At 49.4% G+C, this 27471-nt stretch overlaps 1 protein-coding gene across 13 annotated transcripts in view; it reads left to right on the top strand.

The window, feature by feature from the left end:
* The window catches only part of CELF4 (CUGBP, Elav-like family member 4), a 356428-nt gene that overhangs the window by 87051 nt on the left and 241906 nt on the right, over positions 1 to 27471 (top strand). For all 13 annotated transcript variants that reach the window (XM_006889207.1, XM_006889199.1, XM_006889206.1 and 10 more), the window contains exon 2: positions 6057 to 6139. In XM_006889207.1, coding sequence (XP_006889269.1) covers positions 6057 to 6139 — 83 coding nt within the window. The remainder of the gene's footprint in view (positions 1 to 6056; positions 6140 to 27471) is intronic.

Genomic DNA, 27471 nt, shown 5'->3' with positions numbered 1-27471 from the left:
TGACAATAATACCTAACCACATATCAGACTAGGGCCTTTCTGATGGAGAGAAGAAGCCTCAGGCTGGGAGCTGTGGCCTATCCCAGTGTCCTCTCCACTGTATCTGCCAGACGGTCTTGGTTCAGATCAATGAATTAGAAAGTCTGTTCCTTATTTCTGGGCCTTTTGCATTGACATCAGAGGAATATATTTCTTAAAAAAAGAAACAACCTCGTCTTCAGAGAGCACAAACACATCCACTCTGTGCTCACACATCACATGGTCAGGACCACCACCAATGCCCCACATTCTGGCCCTGCTCCCAGAGTCTTCCTGTCAGAAGTTCAAGCAGAGGCTTCACAGGCCACCCTGGGGTGCCTTTGGAGGAGGCAAAGACGTCATCCATTGAAATGCCCACTAACTTAGCAAAAATGTCTACACAGTGCATGCTGTCATCAAATATATTTTAAAAATAACAACAAAAATTAGATCTTCACAAGAGGTTTTAGGAGACGGTAAAAGCAGAGTTGAGCAAGGTAGTGAAACTCGCCCATGAGCTCCTGTCTAGAAGAAAGGGAGTTGACATCAAATGGCCTAAGTTTAAATTCTGGCTATACCATTTACCAGCAGCTCAAGTGTGTCAGAGATGATGTGGACGGCTTCAGATCTGTTGTTCATAACATCATTATGAGTTGTACTCAACTCGATGGCACCTAGCAACAACAATAACAACTCTGGTCAAGTTTTTAAGCTTGTCTGTGTTTCAGTTATTTTTTTTACTTGTAAAATGCAGACAATGATAGTAACTCGCTCACAGGGCATGTGGCAAAGATCCCCTGGGATGAAAGTATGATGAACTCCCAGGTCAGTGACTGGCAGAGAGTGAGCAAGACATAAATTTTCAGTATTATTGTTATTAGGGGGCTCTGGCAGCCTAGTGACAAGAAGATGCCCGTAATCCCAAAAGCACGTGGTTTGAAGCCACCAGCTGTTCTGCGGGAGAAGGATAGGCAATCTACTCCTGTGTGATTAACAGCCTCTGGAAACCCGCTGAAGGGGCAGCTGTGGGTCAGTTTCGACTCAATGGTACTCAACAACAAAACCAACAACATTACTGTTATTATCATTACTATTCCACATACATCTGCTACCACGTAAGGTGTCACCAACTTGTCCTTACCTCAGAGACCGTCTGCACAGGGGCATCTGTATTCTCCCATCTCCCTCTTGCCTATATTGTGTTGCTCAGGACGTCCTGATTACTCTTACAGGGCTTGTATTCTACTTTAGATTCTAGAAATGACTTAGATTTCTCATACCCCCACATGCGAGCACATGCGCACACATCAGTACGTACACCTGACCTACAATCAGGCCCGCCGGCAGAAACCTGTTCTCACTCACATATATGCACAGGGACGCATGTGCAAAGCATCTAAAGTCCCGTGGACGTGCGTACTCACACACCTGCACGCACACACGTCTCTCTGAGAAGGCAGATGTGGTGGCTGCTTGGCTAACATTGAGACTCCCTTGTACACTCTGTGTGACTCTCACCTCAATGCCGGTGAGGATCAACAATGAGTAACAGGAAGCAAAGGCCTTTGTAGCGTGGTTGCTGTTGTTAAGTGCCGTCGAGTTATAGGTGCCTCATAGCGACCCTATGAGCGAAAGTCCTGGACACCTGTATAGCTTTTGTCCTTTCTCCAGATTCATAGGATTTCTGGAGGCAAGCTATTTCGGAAGTGGATGCCACTCCTGCTTCCAAGCTTGTTTTAGCCTGGGAACTCCACCACACACTGTCGACCATGGGTAACCATTCTCTCATTTGACACATCAGTGTCACAGTGTTCAGCTTCACAGCAACCACGAGTTACCTCTGTATGGCAAGTGGACACGCTATATGACTTGGAAGAATGTTTGACCAAAAACAATTAAAAACGGACCTGAGGGCCCGGATTAGAGTCACCCACCTTTGGCTTGGTAGCATCACTTTCTGTCCACTAGGCCAACTGATCTCTCTCTATGTTGTTGTTGTTAAGTGCCGTCGAGTTGTAGGCAACTCATAGCGACCCTATGAACGAAAGTCCTGGGTGTGGCCTGAGCACCCTCTCTTCCCTGAACACTTGAGCGCCAGCCTCCGTATGCCTCCCAGAGGTCTTGCAGTATCGGTCATCTGATGCCACCTGCCACGCACGATTCTCCCCCCTCAGCACAGGAGCAGCTCTGGGCTCCTCACCTCTACCTGAGAGAGTCAGTAGCTAGTAGCTGGTTATGCATCTTTACCTTTTTCAGAGTGCTGTAAGGTAGTGGGCTGATCTCTCATAGGGAAATATCAGGCAATGCATCAGACCAGCTGAAGAGATTACTTATGACACGCTCAGGGTAGATGGGCACCTATCTGTCCTCACACAGGAGTGCTGAGGGAGAGGATGAAAGTAATTCAATCCTTCCATAACCTCCTGCTTCACACTAAAACAAAACAACACCAAAATCAACAAAACATCAGCAATAATCCATTGCCCTCAAGTCAGAACCAATTCATAGCAGACCCTCTGCTCGGTTTCTAGGACCATAAATTGTACAGGAGATTGCCCATCTTTTTCCCAAGGACTCACCAGTGAATTCAACCACCAAAGGGACCTAGACCTTGGACTAGCAGGTCAGCTCCCTGTGGACTATGCTTCCAGAACTCTCTCCTGCGTGACAAGGGGGAGCTTAACAACATTGCACTCTGCAGAGGCGTTTAATACTCATTTGTTAATAATTCTTTCCTTAGCCCCTGAATGGGAAAAGGTCTTGTTAGGAACCACAGAGTCGAGTACAATTCATAGGGACCATATGAACAACAGATCCCTGTCCTATCCTGTGCCATTCTCATCATCTCTGACACACTGAAGCCCATTGCTCGAGTCACTGTGTCAAGCCACCTCACTTAGGGTGTTCCATTTTATAAGTACGAATACTGAGGTTCAGAAAGATGACTCAGTAAGCAGTCTATAGCTGATAAAGAACTCAGCCAAGCAAGTTCCTTGTCTGGAGTTGACATCACCCTTTTCAGGGGATAATAGGCTCTGGGGAAAAAAACTCTTACACACCCAAGAGAACAGCTCTGATAGCATGCTTGGGCACCAGAAGAGGTTTGAGGAAGCATATGGGGCAAATCTGCCACCATGGAAGTCTAGTCTAGCCTAGTCTAGTCTAGTGTTTCACTGTCCTTGAGGCCTTAGTCCACTCTCAGGGGCATCTGATCCCCCTGAATTACTCAGAGTGACAAGCATCTAATATTAAAAAAAAATGTATATGAAACGTTAGCGACTCTTCAGGTCACTGGAGACTCAGCAATAAACAGAATAAAATTAGGTACTTGACCTCATCTGAGCATGGAAAGAGGAACTAACACCAAATAACTGTATGTTAGTAGGTGGTAAGTGCTAGAGAGAAAAACAGGCAGGACATGGGGGTGGGGGCTATATGTGTGAGCGTAGAGAATGAGGGTGATTGTTGTTTAAGGCCAGTCAGAAGACTCATAGCTGACCCTCCAGTGGGTTTCCAGAGGCCAAAAACCACACAAAAGGATATTACCCATTCTTCTCCCACAGAACAGCTGGTGGATTTGAACCATATACTTTTGCATTGGCAGCACAATTCTTTACCACTAAGCCACCATGGCTCCCTAGGCTATGATGGAAGGAGGTATATTTAATATGAGAGCATTCTGGCCAAGGGAACTCGCTCTGCAAAACCCCTAAAGCATAGCATACCTGGTACACTGGAGAAAGAGAAAATCAACAAATGAGTGAGAAGTGGAGGGTGGAGAGAGATAAGCGAGCTGATGTGGGTGGCAGAGGGAGTAGGACACACGGCCTGGGACGGCAGGGGGAGGAGACACAGGCACTGGAAAATGCTAGCTCACAAGGAAGCTGTGAGATCCCTCCAAAAACTGTGGGGGTAATTCCTGGGGGCTAGACAGATGCAACAGATACTCCTTCCGCTCCAGAATCTTTCCCTTGTTATCCTGCACCGTGGAAACCACGTGGTCATCTCCTCCTCCCCTCCTCCTCTTCCTCCTCCCTTTCAAACCTGCCCCTGACCTTGTCCCGAGCTGGCTTGCCTGCTTGCAGCCACAGGAGTGGCAGGCCTTTTGGCTGCAGGCAGACACAGGCAAAGGACAAGGCCAGCGAGGGGATGAGAGGAAAAGACACCCCCGGGAGAGGCAGGCGGCAGCACGAGGGACGACGTCATGGGGGCCTCTGACCGCTATTCATTTCAGTCCCCGATGTCTCCATCAATAACCGTCTGCCAGTGACCAGGAAAGAGAAGGGAGGAGGGAGGAGGGCAATCTGGAGTCTGGCAGGATGGACGAGATGAAGTGGAAGAGAGGCACTCAAGCTTCCACCCAGCAGAGGTGGGGGAGGCAGACCGAGCTGGGATTCGAGAGTTGCTTCCTCTCAAGCTTCTGCCTCTTTCTTCCCATCTCCTCTCTGAAGCCAGAAAGGAGGCAGGGCCAATTTTTACATTGGACGAGAAAGGAGTTTTCATCAAATACAAGCTGGGCAGGGCAGGAGTCAGAAACCATAGAGGACATTGGAGCATTCTGCACCCAGACAAGGGGCCCCTGCAAACCTGATGGCAAGGGGTGGAGTTAGCCCCAGACTGGCCTTACCATCAAGAGTGACCGGGGCCCAATCACCATCTTGCAGCCTGGCAAAGAGTCTGGCTCACAGCAGATGCTCAGGAAACTCTTAATAAATGAGAATGGCCAGTTAACGGAGGTCAGTCTTAGGCAGTCGATAAGGCAGGTTGGCTCAAGATGGACTAGATAAGTGAAGGAGGCCTGACTGGAGTAGGTAGAACTTTATCAGAATCTTAAAAGATACACAGAGCTGAGAGATGTGAAAATGAGGAGAAAAGATCGACTATAGTCTCAAGGAGCCTATGAGAGCAAAGGAAGGGATCAGAGATGAATACGGGTTGTTGGAGACCTTGGAAAAGACCACAGGAGGTTGCAGGAGAAGATGGGAAGAGGTAGTGGCAGCGGAGGTTAGCCATTCTGCAGCACCTTCTCTGGAATATTGGGTGGACTTGGAAAGTCTGAGGGAGCTGAGGTTCAAGCCTGTTGTTGGTCAAAGTGAGCTTTTTTCATTTTCCCAATGACTCAGGTCTTGCAGGTCTCTCAAGCTATGCTCAGTCACATATACAGGGCGAGGAAGGATCCCTACAATACCGGGCAGGTTGAAAGAACTTCCAGACAGACACTGCTGTCGCCAAACATTCTTGTCACTCCCTGAGTTCATCTATTACCCTGAGAAAAGCAAGATGGCCCGGTGGAGACACGATGGCATGGCACAGCCAGCATCACTCCCTGGGCCTTGTTGATTGATCAGTCAGGGCTCAGTTCAATGCCAAGGAGACAATGCATGGTCCAAAATGGCCCCGGTGGTGTCCAGGGTCACTCAAGGAACTAGAGGTGTGTCCTAGGCCCAGCATTGTACCTCTGACTGGGACGTGCATATTGGCCCATCACTGTCAAGATGACAAGAGGGGACATGTGGTCAGCCCCCTTTTCCTTTTCTTAGGACAGTCCAGCCTCCTTAGAGATGGTATCTTTATTTGTAAGACCCAGGGGTCCCTCCATCATTCCTGATGGCGCAGCTGCCAATATTCCTAAGGGGCCTGGGCAAGAGTTTGTCTTCAAGCGTCACTGGAGGTCCTAGGCATAGAGGGGACTGGCCTTTGGGGAGGCGCAGGCGCTGGAGCTGAGACAGCAAGAGGGGAGAGAGGGCAGCGCCGCCAGAGTCAGCAGGGTACAAGAACTGGGAGAGACCTGGGGGGAGAAAAAAAGGGGTGTGGGGGGTAGATGCAGGGTAAGACTCTGAGGAAAGAGCAAAACAGAAAAGGACTTGGAAGGACAAGAGGCAGACAGTCGGGGAAAACGGAGAGGGAGGTAAGCAGCCGAGTGGCAGGAAAGAAAGAGGCTGAGAAAAGGCACTAGGAGCAGGGTGGGGGCCGGAGGGAGCGTCCGTGGCCCAGGGGCCGCCCCACTGACCCTTCTCCACGCTTGCTTCCCTCCCCAGGCTGCGCTTTCCTCACCTACTGCGAGCGTGAGTCAGCGCTGAAGGCCCAGAGCGCGCTGCACGAGCAGAAGACCCTGCCCGGGGTAAGTGGCGCCCGCCGAGGCGCAAGCGACGGACGCGCCGACAGGGGGCGAACTCGGGGAGGTCCCGCTGCCTTGCCAACCATGGGGGACGACAGCGCGGGGAGCAGCCGCCTCCTGGGCCCGGGAGCCCCACCCAACCCGCGCGCGCCCCTGCGGGACGGTGAGGGCGAGAGGCGCGCAGCCAGGGGGGCGAAGCGCGTGGCCACCGAGCCCAGCCGCAGCCCAGCCCTCGCGCGCCGCCGTCCAGGCCCGACGGAGCGCGGCGGTGGGCGAACTTGACCGAGCCACGGGCTGCGCGCGCCGCTCCTCCCTCCTCCCCGCGCGGCGAGCGCACCGAGCCTCCACGCCCAGCCCACCCGGAGCCCCGGCGCAGGGCGCGGGCTGCCAGCCCCGCGGGGCCGAGTGTGGCCGGGGCCGCTGACCTCCGAGGCCCCTCCCTGGCTCTTCCGAGGGCGGCGGCGGGCCTGGAGCGGGAGGGGGGCCTCCCAGCCGGGCTCGGCGCCGCCTCGGGTGAGATCACCGTGGTTTATTTAAGGAGCCAACCCTCGGCTTTGATAAACTATCGCGCCTCGGCCCTGGTTTATAGCTTCTGCGAGGGGGAGAAGAGAATTATTTATGACCCCCCTAACTGGGTGTGATATCAGCCATGGCTATTATCGCAGCTAGTTCATCACCATAAAATAAGAAGTGTTCTTCGGGTCAAGGGTCTGCGCGGTCTCTCCTGTGGGTTCAGAGAGATGGGGGGGGGGAGGAAAGAGGTGGAGGGAGATAAACGGCTGTTTGAGGATCTAAAGATAAATGGAAAGATGTTGGTGTTTGTGGGCATAATTTAAAGAATTTCTATATATACCTTGCTCACGCTGATACAATGGCGCGCGTGGCGGCACGTGTATTCGTTATGTATGCTCACTCATGCTTACACACGCATGTTTACATTCTTGCCAAGGAAAGCATATGTAAACACACGTTTCCATTTCTGCCCCTCAGCGGGAGAGGTTAACCTGGTCGAGAGAGGAAATGCACACACCAGGCAGGGGCAGCCTTCCTTTTCATTAAAGATCCTTCTTTGCATTTTTTAGGAGGTGGGGGTGGGGGGGGAGAGCTGAATTTCACCGGGCCTGCCTGCCATTAGGACAGCCTTTGTATTGTATGTTGGTATTTGTGGTTGCAAAGCACAAGACGGAGTCATCTTAATAACATGCCCACGATGCAAATGTATGGAAATTGTGCACCGCACAGATTTTGCAGAGTCCTGGCCCTGGCAGGGTGGCCATTCCCCAGTTGGATTTTTAGTGGTGTGGCTACATGCACATATATTACAGTAATTACTTTCTGGGTGCCCTCTGTAAGATGGCAGAAATATGCTGCGCATAGCCCGTGTTACGTGTGAAGCATAAAGCCGTATTGTAAGATAATCAAAGGCTTCTGAGAAAGGTTTGTGCTGATTAATAAAGTGTTTATAGCACTTTGGGGTGGTTTTGTTGTCGGTTGGTGGTTTCGTTTTGTTTTGTTTTGTTTTGTTTTAAGGGTGGGGGGAGATTGTGATAGATAGTTTAGAACCACCCAGATGGAATTGAAAATATCACATTGTTACGGAAGGCCCTTCATCAGCTTGAGAGAAATTGCTGGGGAGTTTCATGACGGCTAAACGCCGGGAATCAGATGGAAGAAACAGAAAGAAGATGGGAGGGCCAGGTTTGGGATTTTTAAAAGGGAGCTTCGACAGCCAGGGACTAGGAGAATTTCAGTATCAAGTGTGGATTGTTCAGGATCTCACATTAACTTGTGGTTGTTTATTTTACATATAATAGAATAGCTAAATGATAGAGTGTATTAGTTCTTTAATAATTTATAGAAATACTTTGATGTTGCAGTAATTACATTAAAGGTCACATATCAAAGGTAATTTGGTTGAGCAGCTGTGATGGTTTCTCAGAAGCAATCAATATCACTGTCCGTGGTGCTGATTTCACCAAGGGGCCTGCCAGATTAAAGAAGGCTTATTACCAGGCAGAAAGGCCCAGGGGAAATCAGGAGCACATTGGAGCGAGGCGCCAGCCCCCCTTCCACCGATAATTAACACTGTTCCCCATAATCTGTGCTAATCCTTCATACTGGGGGATCCAGTGGCATTTTTCTGAAATCACAAAGGCAAGTTTGGCAAGTTAGGGAAACGAAGCTAAAAGAAATGTGTATGTGTGTTGGGAGTGAGAAGGGTGATACTGGAGACCAAGAGAATTAAAACAGCCTAGGGTCCTCTTGCAATAACTGAAATATCATCCGTCTTCAGAGATCTCCTGGAGAGACTCGGGATCTCAAATGCCTCATCACACAGTTTCCCAGGTAGGCAGCCCAGAGTTGTTATTACTTTGTTGTCAGGTGCTATCAAGCCATTTCCAACTCCTAGACCCTATTTAGGGAGCGTGGTGGCCTAATGATAAGAAAGTTGAGCTGGAATCCAAAAGGCACATGGTTCAAATCCACCACCTGCTCCACAGGAGGATGAGCAGTCTCCTCCTGTATAATTAGCTGCCTGTGGAGATCAGCTGTGGATTGGTTCTGACTCAGTGACACACAAGAACAACAGACTCCATGTACAACACGATGAAATATTGTCTGGTCCAGTGCTGTCCTCATAGGCCCAGGCAATATGTGAGCCCCTTGTAACAGCTACTGTGCCATTTCATCTCAATGAAAGATTTGTTTTTTCTGCTGACCCGCCACTTTATCAAATATGATGTCCTTCTCCAGGAATGGGTCCCCCTTGATAACATGCACCAAGTACGTGAGATGAAGTCTTGACATCATTACTATTCCAAGGAGCATCCTGGCTATACTTTTTCCATGACAGATTTGTTCTCTCTTCTGGCAGCCCATGGTATATTCAATATTCTTTGCCAACACCATAATTCAAATGCATCAATTCTTCTTTGGTCTTCCTTATTTATTGTCCAGTTTTCACATGCAAATTATGCAATAGAAAATACCATGGCTTGGGCCAGGCATACCTTCCTGCTCAGAGTGATATCTCTGTATCTTAACACTTTACAGAGGTCTTTCGTTGCATAGTTGCCCAGTGCCATACAGTGTTTGCTTTCTTCTTGACTGTCGTTTCATGGGTGTACATTGTGCATCCAAATACAATTAAATCCTTGACAACTTGAACTTTTTTTCACGTATTGCTTATTGGTCCAATTGGGATGAATTTTGTTTTCTTTTTGTTGAGGTATAATCCGTGCTGAAGGCTATTGCCTCTTTCAAGTCCTCTTTCCTGCAAGCAAGGTTCTTTTCATTTGCATAACACTGCTTGCTGATAAATCTTCCTCCAAACTTGATGCCATTTTTTCCCATACAGTCCAGCTTCTTGCATTATTGACTCAGCATATTTATTGAATCAATATGATGAAAAGACATACACCTTACACCACAAAGGAGCCCAGTGTTGAGTTCAAATGACTGACTCTTGTTCTGTATGCATCATAGAAGCCATAGGTTCTGCTTGAACACAGCTAAGTATTCTGGAATTCTCATGCTCCACAATGTTTTATAATTTCTTATGATCTGGATGGTTGAAGTTACCAGGATACATTGTCCCGATACAAACTCAAATACAGACAAATGAGAAATAAAATTATCAAATGCAATTATACTTGATAATGGAGTCATATGATGCCAGAGAGTGAAACTGGTCTTATTCTTATTATTGGTCATCTACTTTGAGAGAGAGAGAGAGGATGTTTCTAGCTAATATAGAGACAAGATCAAGCAATTTACTCTACTCCAGTCAAATAATAGGTGCTCTCATCAGCTGAGGGGGTCCTTCCAACTGGCTCTTCTATGGGGGACAGGTGAGAGGCCCCTTCATTTCTGGGTGACCTCACTTGGTACCCCAGTCAGTGCACTAGATATCTGACTAAGGAGAATAAAATTGAAAAAAAGAACCTGAAAAACTGGTAACCTCAGCAATTTAGGCACTTTTCCAGACTTCAAAATCCATTAAAATCAATCCATTAAAATCAGTCCTCCACTTTCGCTGAGAAGAGAAATAGGGGCGAGGTAGTACACACAGCCTGTTTTGTCTCCAAGCAAGTGACTGAGCTGCCACTCTGCTAGCAAGGAAAATGTCCCACTGTGGCCACACAGACACACACACACACACCACCACCACCACCATAACCAACGACAGAGACAAAAAGAGGAGCACAAGCATCTTCATTTGGGGATGGAGAAGTGGCACTGGCATTTCCCTCGAGTTAAGTGGGATCTCAGGAACTAGAACCCCAATAGCCATTCTAATGAGGCAGACATCCGCTCCCCCAGGAACCAGCTTAATCAAAGCCCCTCAGTGACTGATGGAGTCATCCCAGGGCTGGGAACATCCAACAAATAACAAATGGATTATTATTTCTGAGCTTGGAGTGATTTCTGTAGAATGTGATTACTAAACCATGAAGCCTCATCATGATCTTTTTGAACAGTGTCTTCTGCCAGCGTCCAGGCAGGACATTTCACTCTTTCTAGATTCTCTCTCTGTCTCTATCTAGCTAGCTTGCTCTTGATTTCATACTTGCTCTCCTGGTCCCCTGCCCCTTTCAGTCCCACTTCTTCTGTTCCCAATGTTTAAGCTACCACTCGTAGGGTTTAGTTAATCATGAGACAGTTTCTCAATCCAATAACCATTCTCTGAGGAAACCTAGGCTCTATGCTAGGTGACAATCACAGAGAAAAGACTCAAACCTTTCTCTCCTTAGAGATACAGTGTGAATTAAAGATCAAAGCCATACACATGTAATCAACAATACCAGAATGCCAGACAACTCACGGTTTTGTAAAACAGAGAGTGTGAACAATTGTGCAATAATAGCAGTTCGTTTTATTAATATTAATGTTTTGTTAATTGCAATTATATCTGTAATTATCATTAAATGTATTGATATTGATTGGCATTGTTAGTATTAATTACACAAGCCCTTTAGTTCCATTACTTAATTTTATCTTCACAACAAGCATGTGAGGTAGATATTATCCCTCCACAGATGAAGAAACCAAGGTTTAGTGAGGTTAAGTGATTTGCCCAAGATCAAGCAATAATAAATGACCAAACCAGTAACCCCATTTGCCACCAAAGTTCTGGATGCCCACCACCTCCTCTCTAGCATCACCACGTGGTTGTTTCAGGAGTGTAGAGGGGACTAGGAAGGCTGTGGAAAGCATTGAACTGGTACAAGGTGTAACTCAGAATACAGATAGAGTGCAAATAGTGACTTGGGTGTGAAATAGGTGTGTCAGATGAGAGCAGTGGCTCAAGCAATGGCCTGGAGAGGAAGCATTCAGGGCAGAAAGGGCTGAGCTGTCCCACCCAGCTGAGCAGGAGAAGACCAGCCCAAAGCCCCTGGGCCTGAGTATACATGGAAGACCTCTTGCAAGAATTCAGCTCCTTAGAACTGGCTTCTCATGCTTCATCCCAGCTCATTCTGCCTTTGTCACTTTGCCGAGAACTGTCTTCCAGAAGAGCCCATCTGTTTCCAAAGTTAGACATATAGGGCCTCAGGGGAGCGGCTCCTGATAGAGAAAAGCAGGCAACAGGACAGGCAGTGGCCGATGCTTGGCACCCCTGGCAGCAGAGAGAGCTCTCGCCCTCCCAGCTGGTGGGAGGGAGAAATGGGTCCAGTTAGCAGAAGGCCTGGGAGCCTGAGAAGAAAGAGCCGGGAAGGGGGAGGGGGCCATGAGAGGAGGCGCTGAGGGGACGACAGGAGTGGGAGCTGTAGCTGCTTGGTAAACATGAAAGTTCCAACTCACTAGTTAAAGATTGGTTTTTGTGTCCTCACCCCGGCAACCTCAGAATACAAAGCAAACTAACACTCTTCCCTGGCCTTCTACCGCCCCCACCCTTGCGTGTCCGCCTCCAGACGTGCACCAACCGGTCTCCCCATCACATTCCTAGCTCAGAGCATCAGCTGCTCAGGACGGGTCATTTTCATGTGACCTTCTTTGAGTTTCCCAGAAAGGATGTTAACATGGGAAAGTAAACAAACAAACAAAGCACTCTGCTGGTTGTCCAGCACCTCTGTCTCAGGGCGGCTCCTCTGACTTCTCCCCTCCTTCCTCTCACTTTCTTTTTCCTTAAGCTCATTCCCTCGCTCTTCCTTTTCCTTTTCCTCTCTCTGTCTATTCCATCCTTTTTCTTCTCCCTTCTGCTTGTTTTCCTCTTTCTCTTTATTCCCTCCTTGTTTTCTATCAAGCATCTCCTTTTCTCTCCCCACCCCCGGCTTCTTCCTTTCCTCCCCATCTCTCCTCCTGTCCCCCCACCTCTACCTTGACACCCACAGGAGGTTCTGCTGGGACCTCAGCCTGCCCAAGGGGGCTTCCCTGACAAGGCCCGTCTCCCTCCGTGACAGCCCTGCCATTGACGGATCCATCTAATTTTATGTATAACTGTAAAGATGAATGATAAGTAGAAAGGATGCAGGCAAGAACAAGATGAATAAATTATAAAGGGCACATGGTGACAAGACAGGGGTCCCCAGAGACAGGGATATGATAACAGAAACTAACGATGAATTTATGATGGATGTCGTTAGCATACACGGAGGCTGTTAATTCTTCGGGGTAGTTTTACAACTTCTGGTGATTGGCGCAATCAAAGGGTTTCATTTGAAAGTTGTGATGTAGTTCTGCTTGTCTGTCCTGAGAGTGGAGTATATATATGGGTTTTGTCTCTAAACGGCGAACCTCCAGCATTGTGTTGTCTTTCCAGCCATGGCCACTTTCCATGTCTGCCTTAGACTATGGGGCCACGAGCCAGATGCCCAAGGCCCTCCCTTCTCTGATCCTTGTGTGTTTATTGAGCACCGGACATCCTGGTGGCACTGCCGTGGGAGGGAGAAATGAGACCTTCAGGGGTTAGTATGTCAAGAAGGCCCTCCCTCCATCATCCACTCTGTATCAACACCTGGTTCTTTGAGGAAATGAATGTCATGTCTTTCTTTCTCTCTATATTCTTTAAAGAGAACTGTTCATCTGTCCTTTTTGTGTGTGATTTCTCTCCCCAGGGCACAGCTTACAATGTATGCAGACATTTCTGGTTACCACAAGTGAGTCTACGAATAATATCTAGTGGGTCAAAGGCAGAGATGCTGCTAAACATCCACGGTACACAAGGCCAGCATCCAGTCTGGTCCCACATAGCCGTAGTTTTGATACAAAGACCCCCTGTTCTTGGGCCAAAGAGGAAATAGGTCGGGGTAGAAGATGGGAGAGAAAGGTTTGGGGGCAAAGCATTCTCTCTCCCTTGCTGATGGTCATTCATGTTGGCAACAAGCACCCAAGTGGCAGAAAGGAGAGGCTTTGTTGAAGAAATTCATGGGCAAAAAATGGTACAGATATGGAGGCGCGATAGCCAGAGGTGAGTCCAGAGCCCACCTCCAGGAACTGCCCTTTTGGGTTTGCCACTCTCACACTCATCTCCACAGGCCATATTTGACCGAAGGGCTGCCAACTTTCATCAGCAGTTTCCAGCTTTTCTCTCACATTGCGCTTGTACGGCATCTGTGATCCAAGTAAGATGACGTGGAGGTTTGCTTGTGATGGAGCTGGGAGGGAGCCCTAGCCTGCAGAGCCCACCCGTATGTGAGGGTTCTCCAGGCCCTCCCTCCAGAACAGTCCTCATCCTGACAGGAAACTAGGTGGGTCTCTGTTGAGTTCACACTCTCCAGTCCGGCAGCACTCCACCACATACCACCAATCACCCCAGACACTGCTTAGGGACACTGCTGGTCCCATTACACAGAAAAGAACACTCGGCTTCTAAGAAGGAACCTTTACATCCAGAGACTGAGAACAAGAGGCTGCCTGCCTCTCCTCTCCTGGACCCTGGCCATGGTCCCAGTCCTTCACCCATTCCGTCCACCTTCATTCTCTGCCTCACAGAATCATCTTGAAGCCCACGGGCTTTTGTCACGCTGTCTCCTAGGCTGCCTGCCCTCTTCCTCCCTCCCCTCCTCCCCTCTCATACTGACCTGGTGCTCCCTACTTTTCATGATACTGACTCTGAAGTCCATCAGGGCCACATCTCCCCTGGGAACCCCTTTTTCTGAGCCTTGGCTGTGCTCGCTAAGAACGTGAACTTACTTATCTCAAAGAGCCAGAGAACTCCATATCCATACCATCATGTAAAGCGTGAAAAAAATAAACAAGAGAGGGCAAGAGGACACTTCAGCCAGGCCAGGACATCAGGGCCACAGACTCCAGGTCCAGCCTTGGCTCTCACAGACTTTGTGAGCCTGGACAAGGAGTATAAACTGGGAAATTTCCTCTTTCTCCACCTTCTGGACTGTAAAAAAAAGGGGGGGGGAGGAGGGCCAGTCTGCCTCTGGAGTTCCTCCCCAGTCTGACAGTCTGTATAACGCTAAGAATAATGGACTTGCCATTACTCACATGACTTAGGATGACAGGGAGCCGAGGAGAAAGGAGAGGAGCGAGAAAGATAGTGTCTCCCATTCACCGGTGCCTGACGCCATTTGTGACAAGTATAATAAAGCACAGGTCACATACGTCTCTCCCACAGGCAGACCAACCAGGCAGCCTGCTGTAGCAGGGCCAGGGCAAGGGCTGCAGTGGGAGACGGATCCTGTCCGTTCACCCAGCCCTGCTCTAGGCCCCCTCTTTATGTCTCCAAGGAAACCAGCTTTCTCCAGCACTGAGCCAGGGAGTGAGACAGGGTTACAACCCAGGGTGTCCTGGACATGCCTGCACACCACGGTGGCCTCCCTGGTTCCAGCATCTCACCTCTCTGACACAGTCTTCGTAGAACTAGCCTGAATTATCACCTGGATAAAGAACTTTCCTTCTTCCCAGCCAGGTGGCCACATACCTAGTTGTCCCAAGGAGCACAGAAATATCCTCTTCTACCAACCCTCTGTTTCTCTTCTGCCATTCCCTCAGCCTGGAGAACTTCTATTCCTTAGTGATCCCACTCCAGCCTCACTTGCTCAGAGACTTTGCAACACCTCTGGCACTCACTGCTATCAGTCAATCGAGTGTTGCTCAGTAAACCCTGGTTTTGATATCCTGGAACCCTGGACCACGATCCTTCCCTCTACTTGCTGGTGTAACTGAGACTGGTTTAGAGTGAGGGTGGGACAGAGAGATGGAGGGAGCTTCACTCTTCACCCAGCAACCATGTTGACCTGGAAATCTCTCAGGAGACAACTGATTCACTCTCAAGTTTCACCTCTAGAATGTCAAAAGGTGGCCTGGCCTGGTCGTGTAGTGTCCAGCAGAGTGGACTGTTAACCGAAAGGGTGATTTGATTCCACCAGTCACAGGTTTGGTGAGTAGAATGTTTTCAGGTTCTGAGAAACAGTTTGCATAGGGAGGTTTTGCCTGGTCATTGATAGCTAGCATAGGTGTGTGTGTGTGTGTGTGTGTGTGTGTGTGTGTGTACGTGTGCACTTCTCTGTGGGTGCTGGTGGGAGTGAGGGAGGTGATCTGAGCATGTGTAAGAGCGAGGCGTGTGTCAGCCTCAGAGGGAGCCCGAGGGAGCCACCGAGGATGTGTGCTGTGTGAATCTGAGTGAGGCTGGGAATCCCAATGTCTCCAGGGTGGGTGTGATTTAGTGTTAGAGAGCACTCTGTTACAGAGTGTGGGGGAGCAAAGGGCCAAAGTGTCTGTGATGCTGAGCTGTGTGGGTACAGACTCCAGGAGCGAAGTTCTAGAACAGTGGGCTGCCATGGACCCAGACAAGTGCCCACAGGCCAGAGGGAGAGGGGGTGCCAAGAAGGCTGAGGTGTCATCAGGCTGGGCAGCTCTGGAGGTTGGCAACAGAAAGAAGTGATGTCTTGGTCGTCTAGTGTTGCTGTAACAGAGATACCACAACTGCATGGCTTTAACAAACAAGCTAATTCTCTCCGTCTAGAAGGCTAACATTCAGGTTATCCACCCTGGCGGAAGGCGTGTTCCCTGTGTATATGGAAAAAGGCCCTGCTTTCTTCAGCACCTGTGGGCCCAGTATTCTTCAGCAATCTCCATATGTCTTGGCCTTCCTCTATGTCAAGGAACTACCCAGCCCCTGGCTTTGTTGTTCTTGGTGACCCTGAAGTTCCAACTCTCTGCTCCCTTTTTCTCTCCTTTTATCTCTTGTGACATAAGAGGTGTTACAAGCCACACCCCAGGGAATCTTCCCTTACAAGGAATCAGACAGGTGATGGAATCAAGGCTGTTATAGCCACTTTAATCCTTTCACAACTGCTTGTCTTATCAGATCAGAGATCATTACAAAACTTCTGCGGTAGTGTTACAGCATTACTTAGAGGTATTTTGGGGAGACACAATTAAATCTATGACAGAGATAGCATTCTCTTTTCTTCAGTTCTTCAAGAGTATAGTTCGTGTACAAATAAGTATGGAGTCCAGGGAAATGTGGTCTCTCTCAGGAGTCCTAGTGGCCTAGTGGGCGAGGAGCTGCACTGTCAAACCAAAGGTGCCTGGTTTGAATCCACCAGCTACTCTGTGGTAGAAAGATGTGCCGTCTACTCCTGTGTATTTTACAGCCTCTGAAAACCTGCTGGAGAGTCTGCTCTTTGGCTCGATGGCAATGATCTCTTTTCTCAGGACTTCAGGGTGTTGGGGTTGAAAGGCCTATTTTGAGCAAAGGCACTTGTAGTATATTCTCAATGAGACCACGAGGGGGCGCAAGGCGAGTGTCTTCTTCTCCTGGCGTCTGATTGGGCACAAGGCGAGTGAATTTAAATATGATTCTGGGGGAGCTCTGGTGACCTCGTGGCAAGAAGCTGCACTGCAATCCCAGAGGTACGTGGTTTGAACCCACCAGATGCCCTTCTGGAGAAGGAGGGACAATCTCCTCCTGTACCAGTCAGATCCGATTTGACAGTACACACACAAAAAATAATAAAATAAAATTTTTTAAAAAATTGTGATTCTGGTGGCATGGTATTCCTGAGAGCTGCTAACCCAAACAAGGTACTTCACTGATGGTCTGGATCCGTGAGAGGAAAACGGGCAATCTCCCGTGCAATTTACAGCCTCCGAAAACCTGCCGGAGGGTCAGCTATGAGTTAGTTCAGACTTGATGGCCCTGAGGGGCTTTTTTGAGAGTTGTGCCTACCTCCATGCCCAGCACAGAAGAGGCAAGATGACGCCAGTCACCTCAATTGACCCTTGAAGGTGGATTTACAGTCTGTAAAGAGGACACGACCAGCTGGATGAGGCGACAAGCCACACAGGCTGTCTGAGCCTCCCTTCCTTCATTTCTGTAGTGAAAAATCACAGGGTCTGGTCCTTTATGAAGCCCCTAATGAGTGCTAATGGCTAGTGGGCTCAGCTGATATCCAAAAGCTTAGAGGTGCCTGTCCTCTCCAAGGCACCTCAGAAGAGAGGGCTGGTGGCCTACTGCTGGAAAACCAACCACTGAGACACCTTCGAGGTTCTCGTCCACTCTGGGACGCCATGAGTTGGAATCAACTTTATGACACATGTTTATTAAACCCCTTACATGCTGTGGATTGCTATAAACAAGCAAAGTGTTATCTTTAGTGATAAAACAATGTGTGGTGTGAGAGTGGATCACCATCCAGGTCTACTCCTAATTCATATCTGAAATAGTAAAGGAAAATATATGCATAAAATGGTCCAGTACCCAGTTTGCAGAAGGGTGGACTATGCGTTGGAGGGAGAGGAAACTAGAAAGGCAGTATGGGGAAAGCTTGGGAAAGTCTGGCTTTCCCTCCTCATGAGGAATGGGAGTGGGAGGATGTGGCTGGAGAATGACAAAGTGCTTCTCTCTGACCATAAACCTCGAGCCCCTTCTAGCTCAAAGGCTCCAGCCAACCCCAAAAGCCTTTCCACCCCAGCCTCTTGCACACACTGGCCACAGCTTCAGACCCCTCTGTGTGCGGCCGCCCTCCACCGAGGAAAGGCCCTGCCTTGCTGCCCACCAATCACCAGAACTCTCCCTGGACTTCGAGTCTTCCCTCTAAGCCTTCCTGTACAGTTCTCCCAGGCTGTGCTCACCCCGTACCCTCCTCTTCTCTGAGCTTCCACAAGTCAACAGTGAGTGAACTCTAAAACCACAGCTATAGTGTGCACCTCAGGTCACTGCCCGTAGACGGTCTGCACCCTGGCTTCCTAGGCAGTGTTTGCCGGCAGCTCAGATCAGGGCCCCGTGTGTAACTCTGTAAGAAGCCCTAGTGATGTAAATGGTTAAGTGTCCAGCTGCTAACCCAGAAGCTGGTGGTTCAAATCCACCCCACAGCTCCACGGAACAAAGACTTGGTAATCTGCTCCCTTGAAGGCCACAGGCTGGGAAAAAAACCTACAGGGCAGTTCTCCTCTGTTACATGGAGTTGTTATGGGTGTCAATCAACTGGACGACACCCAACAACAATAGTTCCAGTGCGTTTCAGACCTGCTGGTTTGCTAATAGCATTACTGACTCAGTGTGTTTACCTTAAATACTGATACGGTTTCCAATTCCATAGGACTTCCCGGGGGTGGAGAGAAGAGGCATCCCTTTCTTGGGTGCTGTATTGCTATTTGTGTCTTTCTGGAATGTGCATCCGTCTGTGCATCTGTGCGGGGCTCAGGTATCAAAGATCGAAAGCCACTGTGCCCACAGACAACTGTCCCACGTCACGTTCTTGCATTTCGTGCTCACTCTCTTGGACGAGACCATTGAGACTGGGGGCGGCCAGTGCTCTCTGGGCTTTATTTTCGTGCTGAGAAACTTTATATCTTGGAGACTGAAGCACGATCCCTTCTGGTGGATCGTGAGGCGCTGTGAGGTGATTCCTTTCTGCTGTGTGCCAACCCTGGTGAGGAATGAGAATGCACCCTCATAATTAGCTTCAGCTCGGCTGGGCTGGCAGCTGGGGAGAGAGGACCCCCAAGGACTTCAGGGTCAGCCCATGCCATGCTCCCTCCTGAGCCCCTTCTTTGAGGTCACTGCCAGTGGCAGCAGCCTGAGGAAACCCTCAGCTGCCATGGCTGTCTCTGTCCCTTTCTGAAAAGCTGGTCACAGAGGTCAGGCTGAATCTGCATCACCTGATGGGGCAATGCAGGCAGTCCCTACATTAAACAAAATCACTTCTGGAGGACAGGCTGATTTCCTATGATTCTAGTAGCATTTTACTCAGTTCTCCATCCTAAGAGCCCCAGTCACAGCCTTGCCCCATCCTCCACTGCCCTCCACTCCCCACCTCTCTCCCAGTGGACATCCTAATGGCCACTTTAGCCCCACCTCCCCATCACTCTCCTATACCACTAGACAAGCTCAGGTCCTAAACTCACTTATCCTCATTCCAGTTCCAAACTTACTCTTCCAAACTCTGTGATTCTGGGCGAATGATTTCACTCTTCCCTGCCTTAATTTCCTCATCTCAGCCCTGGAGGTACCAATGACATTTCTGTCCAGGGGCTGCATATAAATATTGTTGTTAGCTGCCATGAAATAACCATAGCAACCCGTTGCACAATAGATCGCAAGGGCCCTCTCTGTGAGGGGCTGTAGACCAGATCATTTTGATTCATGGGATGTTCATTGGCTGATTCATTTGTAAGAGCACCAGGCCTTTCTTCCTGGTCTTAGTCCGAAGCTACACAACCGTCCCCTGACAGACAGGTGGTCACTGGTTTGAGGTGTATTGGCTGGGGATTGAACTGAGATGGACCACATGGAAGGGGAGAATTCTACCTCTGAGCCATCACGACCCCTGTTTACAGAGAGTGGGGCTTCCTGTGCACACAGCACTGAGCACTCTGTGTGCCACGTGAAAAAATCAGTACACTTCACTGACTTGAAGCAGGTGTAGAAATGGAGGCCTGGGTGGCTCTGGAAGCCTGTGGCCCTGCATGACCTGGTCACATTAAAGAAGGTGGTTCAAGATTGACACTGTCATGTGAGGCTAGAAATGAATGTGTCCTAGAGGTTTAATGGAAGCTCAGGTAACTCAGTGGTAAGGAATTGCACTGCCAACCCAAAGGGATTCATGGTTCAAATCCACCAGCTGCTCCATGGGAGAAAGAAATGGGCAGCCTTCTTTCAAGCAACCACCTGCCTCTGAAAATTCACTGGAGGGTCAACTGTGAGTCAATTCCAACTCAACAGTGTACAGCAACAACAAGTGGTTTAATGGAGCTCTGGTGGCCTAGCAGGTAAGGAGCTAGGCTGTCAACTCAAAGGTACATGGTTCGAATCCTTGGGGCACAGATGAGTAGTCTCCTCCTATGCAGTTTTTTGCTATGAGTTGTTTCTGACCCAAACATTCACAACAACAGTGTTTTAGTGCACAAAGTGAAATGAGGGTGCTCCTGAGAGGCCACGATGGTGAAGCGTGGTCTCACATACTTTGGGCATGTTGTCAAGAGAAGCTAGTTTTGGGGAAAAATCATCAAGTTGAATGAGGAAAGGTGGAGGTCAGGGAAAGAGAGGGAGGCCCTCAACAAGATGGCTTGACCCAGTGCCTCTGACAATGGGCTCAAGCATATCAGAGAGAGTAAGAGTGAGACAGGATGAGGCAAAGTCTGTTGTTCTTAGGGTCGCTGTAAGTTGTAGTGCACGCGACGTCATCTAACAACAAGTGGTTCACAAAATCCCCCGGTGGGACCTGTACACCTCCATCACCACTTCCTATTTATCACGTCTCCTACTCCTGCCAACAAAAACACAGTGCCTATGGAATCTGAGTGAGGGGAGCCCAGAAGATTGAAAATCCAAACCGGTGAGAAGAGGAGCAGAGCTGTGCCCTTGACACCCACGTGGTCTCTGTGGTCCAGGAAGCCTTCAAGGCAAGGAGACGGAAGGGTCTGCGATGAATATGCATCCCCTCTCTCCCTACAGCCCTGACAGCTGGCACCCGACAGCTGGAAATGCTCAGAGTCTGAGAGAAGGTTTTTAATTTGATTCGGCAAGTGTTTCCCAAGCACCCACCAGGAGCGTGGCCCGGCGGTAGGCGCTGCGTGGCAGGTGGAAGTGAGGAGAAGGTGAGGGCCTTGCTGCCCTGTGGGCCTTTCCCTCCTGCCGAGGAGAGAAGATGTACATGCCAAGCAATTAGAGGACAATGAATTGATGCTTCTGACTGAAATTGCCAGCTCTGAGTGGTCTGGGAGTGCTACGAAGCTCCTGAAAGGAGTCCAGCACCGTGCTGATCCCTGGGACACTGGCCTCTGAGCAACAAGAAGACTGGAAATGAGAGGGATGGCATGATGAAGGAAGGGAGGAGTGGGGCAAGGTGTGTGTGGAACACGGTGCAAGCTGGAGCTCAGGGCACCCAGAAAGGGTTGGGTATCAGAGTGCAGCTGGCTAGGGCTGGGGCAAGAGAAGTCCTCGACATCCCACCAAGGAACATCATCTCTTTTCTTTGAGTACACGGGAGCCATTGAAGCTTCTTGAGTGAGGGAGTGGCCACCACAGTGTGATATCCAGTGTGGCCTCACAAAGGGAAGCTTATGGCAATCCTGATGAGAAGCCCAAGGCAGAGACGTGGCATCAGGAACAGGCAGCCAGGGAGGCGGAGAGCCTTCCTGAGTCCTTTCGTCAGGGACAGCCTTGCAGCCTCGGGTGGGCAGAGCTGTTTGTCTAGGCCTGGCACTGCCCAGCTCAGGACGAGCTCTGCTGGTGGAGCTTTAGGGGACATGTGACTCTCTGGGCCCTGGAAGCTGGTGAGAGGACCGTACGTCACCTCACTCCGTGGAGGGCCACTCCGAGAAATGATGTCTCTGTGTCACCTACATGACCCTGGCAGCGAACCACCTGAGTGGTTGCACAAAAGAATCAGCTGAGAGCTTCTTTGTTCAGATTTATAACAAACGCAAAGAAACCAGTGAGACTCAGACTGTCTCTCTGTCTAGACACACACACATACACACACACACACACACACACACACACACTCACACACGGAGATCCATACAGTGTGGCCCCGGGAGTCTCTATATCACAAACACACCTCAGTGATTCTGCATCTCCACACTTCTAAGAACCCTGCGTGCTCCTCTCCACTCCGCACCCAGAAAGGAAAGGAAATGCTGATTTTTCTGGGATTGGGAGTGTTTGACCCATGATCCAAGATCCTCGACTTTCCTCTGCCCATTAGGCTCCGCCTCCTGGAGAACCTCTGACAGAGTACAAAGAGCCTTAGCATCACTTCCCCTCTGCTCCCGGATTGCACAGCCAACACCAAAGTCCAAAGACGGTCCACAACTGCAACGGTCCACTGAGAGCTGAGACCCAAACCCGCCAAAACGCCCATCCGCGTCCTTTTCCAGATGCAGCGTGACCCTTAGCTCAGAGAGCTCTGTGATTGATAAATGGGGCAAAACCTCCCTAATTCAGAAGAACTAAGGAGGACACCACTCTCATTAGCATCCATATTAGGAGGTGCACTCAGTGCAGTTTTATTGCTCCTGAGTAGACAATCCAGCAGTGTTTCCTAGTTAATGTCCTGCCAAACCTGCTTTAATGAACAGATACAAAACACGTGTAATTAGCACAGTGATGGTGTGACAGCGAGGGCTGCTAAGATCCCTGCAAACACCGTTCTCTCAGGTAGCTGACATATTCCTGCAGACCGTCATTTTGTCTGCCTTATTTATTTGCTGAGCAAAACTTCTTGCATTCAGGATTTTACAAGAAGAAGGATGGGCAGTCTCCTCCTGTGTGATTTACAGCCTCTGAAAACCTGCCAGAGGGTCAGCTATGAGTCAGATCCGACTCAACAGTACAACAACAACAATAACAACAACTTCCTTAAAGTCTGAATTGCTTCCTACACTAACTTGGTTGTTGTGCCACAGAGTCAGCCCTGATTCACGGCAACCCCAGGCACAATGGAACAAAATGCCACCCAGTCCTGGGCCATCCCTGGTCAGTTGCAGGTCCGTCTACTGCGATCTGATTTTCACTGGCTGGGTTTTCATCTGCAAGATCTGCAGAAACTCCTTCAGCATCATAGAAACACACAAGCTTCCACTGACAACCAGTGGTGTCCAAACATGAGGTGCCCTGAGGGTGGACAGAACCAACTACTACTGTAGAGTCAGAACCAACCCACAGCTGACCCTCCGGCAGGTTTTCAGAGGCAGTTGATGACCTGGGCGGAGAGTGCCTGCCCATCCTTCTCCTGCAGAGCAGCTAGTGGCCTCGAACCCTAGGTGCCTTCAAGATTGCAGTGCACCTTCTTGCCACTAGGCTACCAGAGTCTGAGATGAACTTGGTGCCATCAAGTCAACGCCAATTCATGACGACCCCATGCATCACAGAGTAGAATTGGCTCCACAGGGTTTTCATGATGGTCATCTTTATAGGAGCAGCTTGCCAGGCCTTTCCTCTGTGGCACTGCTGAATGAGTCCAAGTTGCCAACTTGTAGGTTAATAGTCAATCACTCAGCCATCTACATCACCCAGGGACCTGCCCAACAGCTTTAATCCAATAAGTCTAACTGTGTGGGTGTCAGCCTGTACTCTTAAACCCTGGTAGAGCACGCCTGCTAACCAAAGGGTTGGCAGTTCAAACTTACAGGCTGCTCAACCAGAGAAAATGTCTATTTCATCCTAGAAAATCCTGTGGGGAAATTCTACTCCAGACTGTAGGATCGCTGGGTTGGAATCGCACACAACAAGCAGCAGGCTGGCGCACCGTGTCCTAATATTCCTCAGACACTTCTCACCTTGTTAGAATGTCCCTAGAACCCCATTCAGCACCAAGCAATGGATTGAGTTGCCCCTGGTACCTGGCCGCTGTTTGAGCCTGCCCCAGCTCCTCCCCATGGGTTCTGGGGAGTCATGATGCGCTATCTTCCTCCATTCTTATTAAACCATTTATCTGGGGGAACTTAATATTTTCTTTTTGGATAAACTGAGCTAATGCGATGTGCTTGTTTTAATTTGCAAGGTTAACTGATCTAATTATCTGCGGCGTTTAGTTAAATCCTTGTGCCTGGGCCGGCTGCAGGTGTGGGCTTTGAATCCTGCCAACAGGAAATCTCTTAAAACGAGCTGATCTAGCTCAGCAGGTCTGCTGGTATGAGGGATTTTCTAATAATGCATGAATTTATTAACATCCAAAGATAAATAGAGGATGTATTTACATTAAACAAATTCACAAGGAACTGACTTCTCTCCCCAACTCTCCCAGCGGACGCCCCTCCCCCCTCCCCAGTCTTCATCACGGACTGTGCTGATGTGCACGAAGGGCCCATGTGGCACGAAGGAACGAATTGGACTCGCAAGGATTAAAAGTGGGAGGTTTTGTTGCCCTGGGCCTCAAAGGGGCCCCAAAGGAAGTGGTACTGTTGCCCCATTTCCTAAAAGTTACCTTAATCTTGGTTAGTCAGCAATAGTGTAAAGAAGAAAAATGATGGTCTTGTTCTCCCCTAGGGGACCTCTGGTGTCCTAGTGGGTAGGCAGTTGCATTGCCAACTCCAAGTCAGGTAGTTCAAATCCACCAGTAGATTCTATGGAAAAAAAGATGGGCAATCTCCTCCTGTACAATTTACAGTTTCTGAAAACCCTCTGGCAAGTCAGCTATGATTGTGTTCAGACTAGATGACAATGAACCACAACATTGTCACCAAGGCTGAATGCTACACTTACGGGGAACTGTGTCAATTCTGAAGCGGGGCAGCCATTGCAGACTCAGGGGGTGGTAGGTTGGAATGTAGGAGACCTTGGAGGGTGAGGAGAGGAGGCGAGGGGCAGCTCACTCCACACAGGAAGTATCAGGGCTCCTGCTTTCCCAGCCCCTTCACCCCTGACCCACTAGGAACTTCTTCACACTCTCCATGTAAGGACTCCAGACATCTCTCCAAGGCTGGATCTGGGCCTGCAACATTGTGCAGGAGGGGAGGAGTTACAACCCTACAATCCCACCTGACTCCTAAATACTGTTAGGATGTATTGTTTGGGTATTGTGGGTAGAGCAGCCAAAGCCACATTTGAAATGCGTTTTCTATCACCTGAGGCCCGGGCGCCCTGACAGGCTGAGTCCCTCAGCACTGACCTGCTTTCAGCCAGTGTTGAGCTCTCTCTCTCTTCCACGTGAATGATTCAGGATGAAAATCGCACTTGCAAATGGATGAGGAGAACAATGCACACGCACGCACAATGTACGTGTGTGCACGGAAGTGCAGCTCCACGCATGCACTCAACATGCACGCACGCGCGCACACACACACCCGGGATACTGGGCATGTATGCATGCACAAAGGCATGTGTACATAAACAGATGTATGTGTACATATAAATACACATAGGATGACATATGCAGGCACAGATAGTCATGCACATGCCCACATGTGGGAACACAAACACACATGTGCACACACACTCTTCCTCCAGCTTCTTTGTGGTTGAAAGAGAATGTAGCTCCGTGGAGACAGCTAAAGATAAACTCTTGATTTCTGATTTCCAGAGCAGTTTGGACAAGGTCCTGTGAAATGCATTAAAATGCTAATCACAGCATCTGTCTGAACCCTGGCAGCTGTGTGACTGGGGGGGGGGCGTGAATGGAAAGAAAATGGCTTCAGAGATGGGAACTCTTCTTTCCCTCACATCCTCCCTCCTTGGTCTCCCCACGCCCTTGCCTGGTCTGTCCCCAACGGACTCCATTCAACGGCAGCCTGTGTGCCCCTTCTCCTCCAGCCTGGTCTGCAGTGGCCTTGGACTCCTCCGGATCGATTGTCCCAGCATTCCAAGCCTCCCTAGTGCTAATGAACAAAGCCACTGTCCTTCTTCTGGCTTAGGTCCAAAGTGCCCTCCGTTAGAGTCATCCAGCCCCATCCAGGACAGAGAAGACCCAAGTCCCTCAGCACCTCAGAGAAATGGCCTCCTTCCACCAAAAGCACCTGCTACTGCCCCTGCCATCCCCCAAGACTCCATATCCTCCCCCAGGGGAAAAAATAGAAGAGTGTTTGTGATGTCAAGGGTGAATGGCAAAAGAAGAGCTTGAAGAAGGCTCTTATTCGGTATTTCATCAGTGAACTTGAAGATCAGAGAGAAAACGCCCTAGATCAGTGTTATTGAGAAAAGGCAGCCCCATAGAACCCTCCCTTGTGATCCAAGCAGATCAGCCTTTGACTGTTAATGTGTTAAATCAGATTAAGCTGAAAGGTGAATGAATGACCGAGCACCCCATCCCAACTCCCCATCAGGACTGCCGCTGTCCAAGGTGCTGATGCACCAGATGAGCACTCTAACATACTATTCTACATCTACCCACCACACAAAGGCTTTCTCCTCATTCAAAAACAAAACCACGAGATATTGACTCGAGATGCAACACATTTACTGTGGATCCCACTTTTGGTTATAATTATTGTAAAAATTAAAAAAACTCCAAAGTAAAAATTAAAAAAAGGAAGCTCTATTTAACCCAAAGGAAGGGTACACTTTCGATTGGCTTTAGATCACGGTCTGAAGTGTGTGCAGATTCAATGAAGTGGCTCCGTTCTGCACACACAGGCCTGGTTTGAGTCAATTGATGCGGCAGCAAGTGGCACCACCAGCCAAGCGGCCAGGCTGAGAAGTGGTGCGAACGGCTCACGTGTGGCTTCTAACCCACGAGTTTGTGGTTTGAGTTGGTGCGGCAGTATCATGAAGACAGAACCATAAATCTACTATTGTAAAAAGTCCAGTTCAGAAAGCCCTGTGGAGCCGTTCTACGCTGAAATCTGTGAGGTCACTGTTGTGAGTTGGAATTGACTCAACATCAGGTTCCGTTTGGGCTTGATTAATGGGCAGGCACAACTCTGATGATATCCCTGATGACATAGTAGGTAGACAGGGCAATAGGGCCATGTGAGAGGCCATGCACCTTGCTGGGTGCCCTTCACTGACTTCCACCACCTCCATCCCTTGACCATTTGCTCAGATTGCTGGCAGCTGAAAGATCAATCAGCTCCTCGTTCTCTGTGTGACATCCAGACCAGCAACACCGTGACACTTCTGACCCGTCCCATGCATGCAGCTTATTTCCCATGCTTTTCTTGGTCATGTCCCTTTGCCCACCACCACTTTCCTGTGTCCAACCCTCCCTGTGCCAGGCCCGGCTCTTGATCACCCTTCTACAATCAGCTCAGAGACCACCTTCTCCAGGAAGCCTCTCCGCGTGCCTCCCAAGGTGGGTAAGATGGCCTTTCCTGTGTCCCCAAGATTCCCAGGACAGAGTATTAGCATGGCTTCTTATCTCGAGCTCTTTGAAGGCAGGGGCTAGATCCTGCCTGCCCTGTGCCCCAAGCACTGTCACGAGGATTAACCTGATTGCTTCGAAGCAGCTGCTGATCGGAATGCGTGGGTGACTGGGTGTGCACGGAACCTTTGG

The sequence above is a fragment of the Elephantulus edwardii genome, unplaced genomic scaffold, assembly GCF_000299155.1.
Source record: "Elephantulus edwardii isolate Elephantulus edwardi_28Jun2011 unplaced genomic scaffold, EleEdw1.0 scaffold00076, whole genome shotgun sequence".
Taxonomy (NCBI): domain Eukaryota; kingdom Metazoa; phylum Chordata; class Mammalia; order Macroscelidea; family Macroscelididae; genus Elephantulus; species Elephantulus edwardii.
The sequence above is the reverse complement of the archived record's forward strand: the minus strand, read 5'-3'. Positions and strand labels throughout refer to the sequence as shown.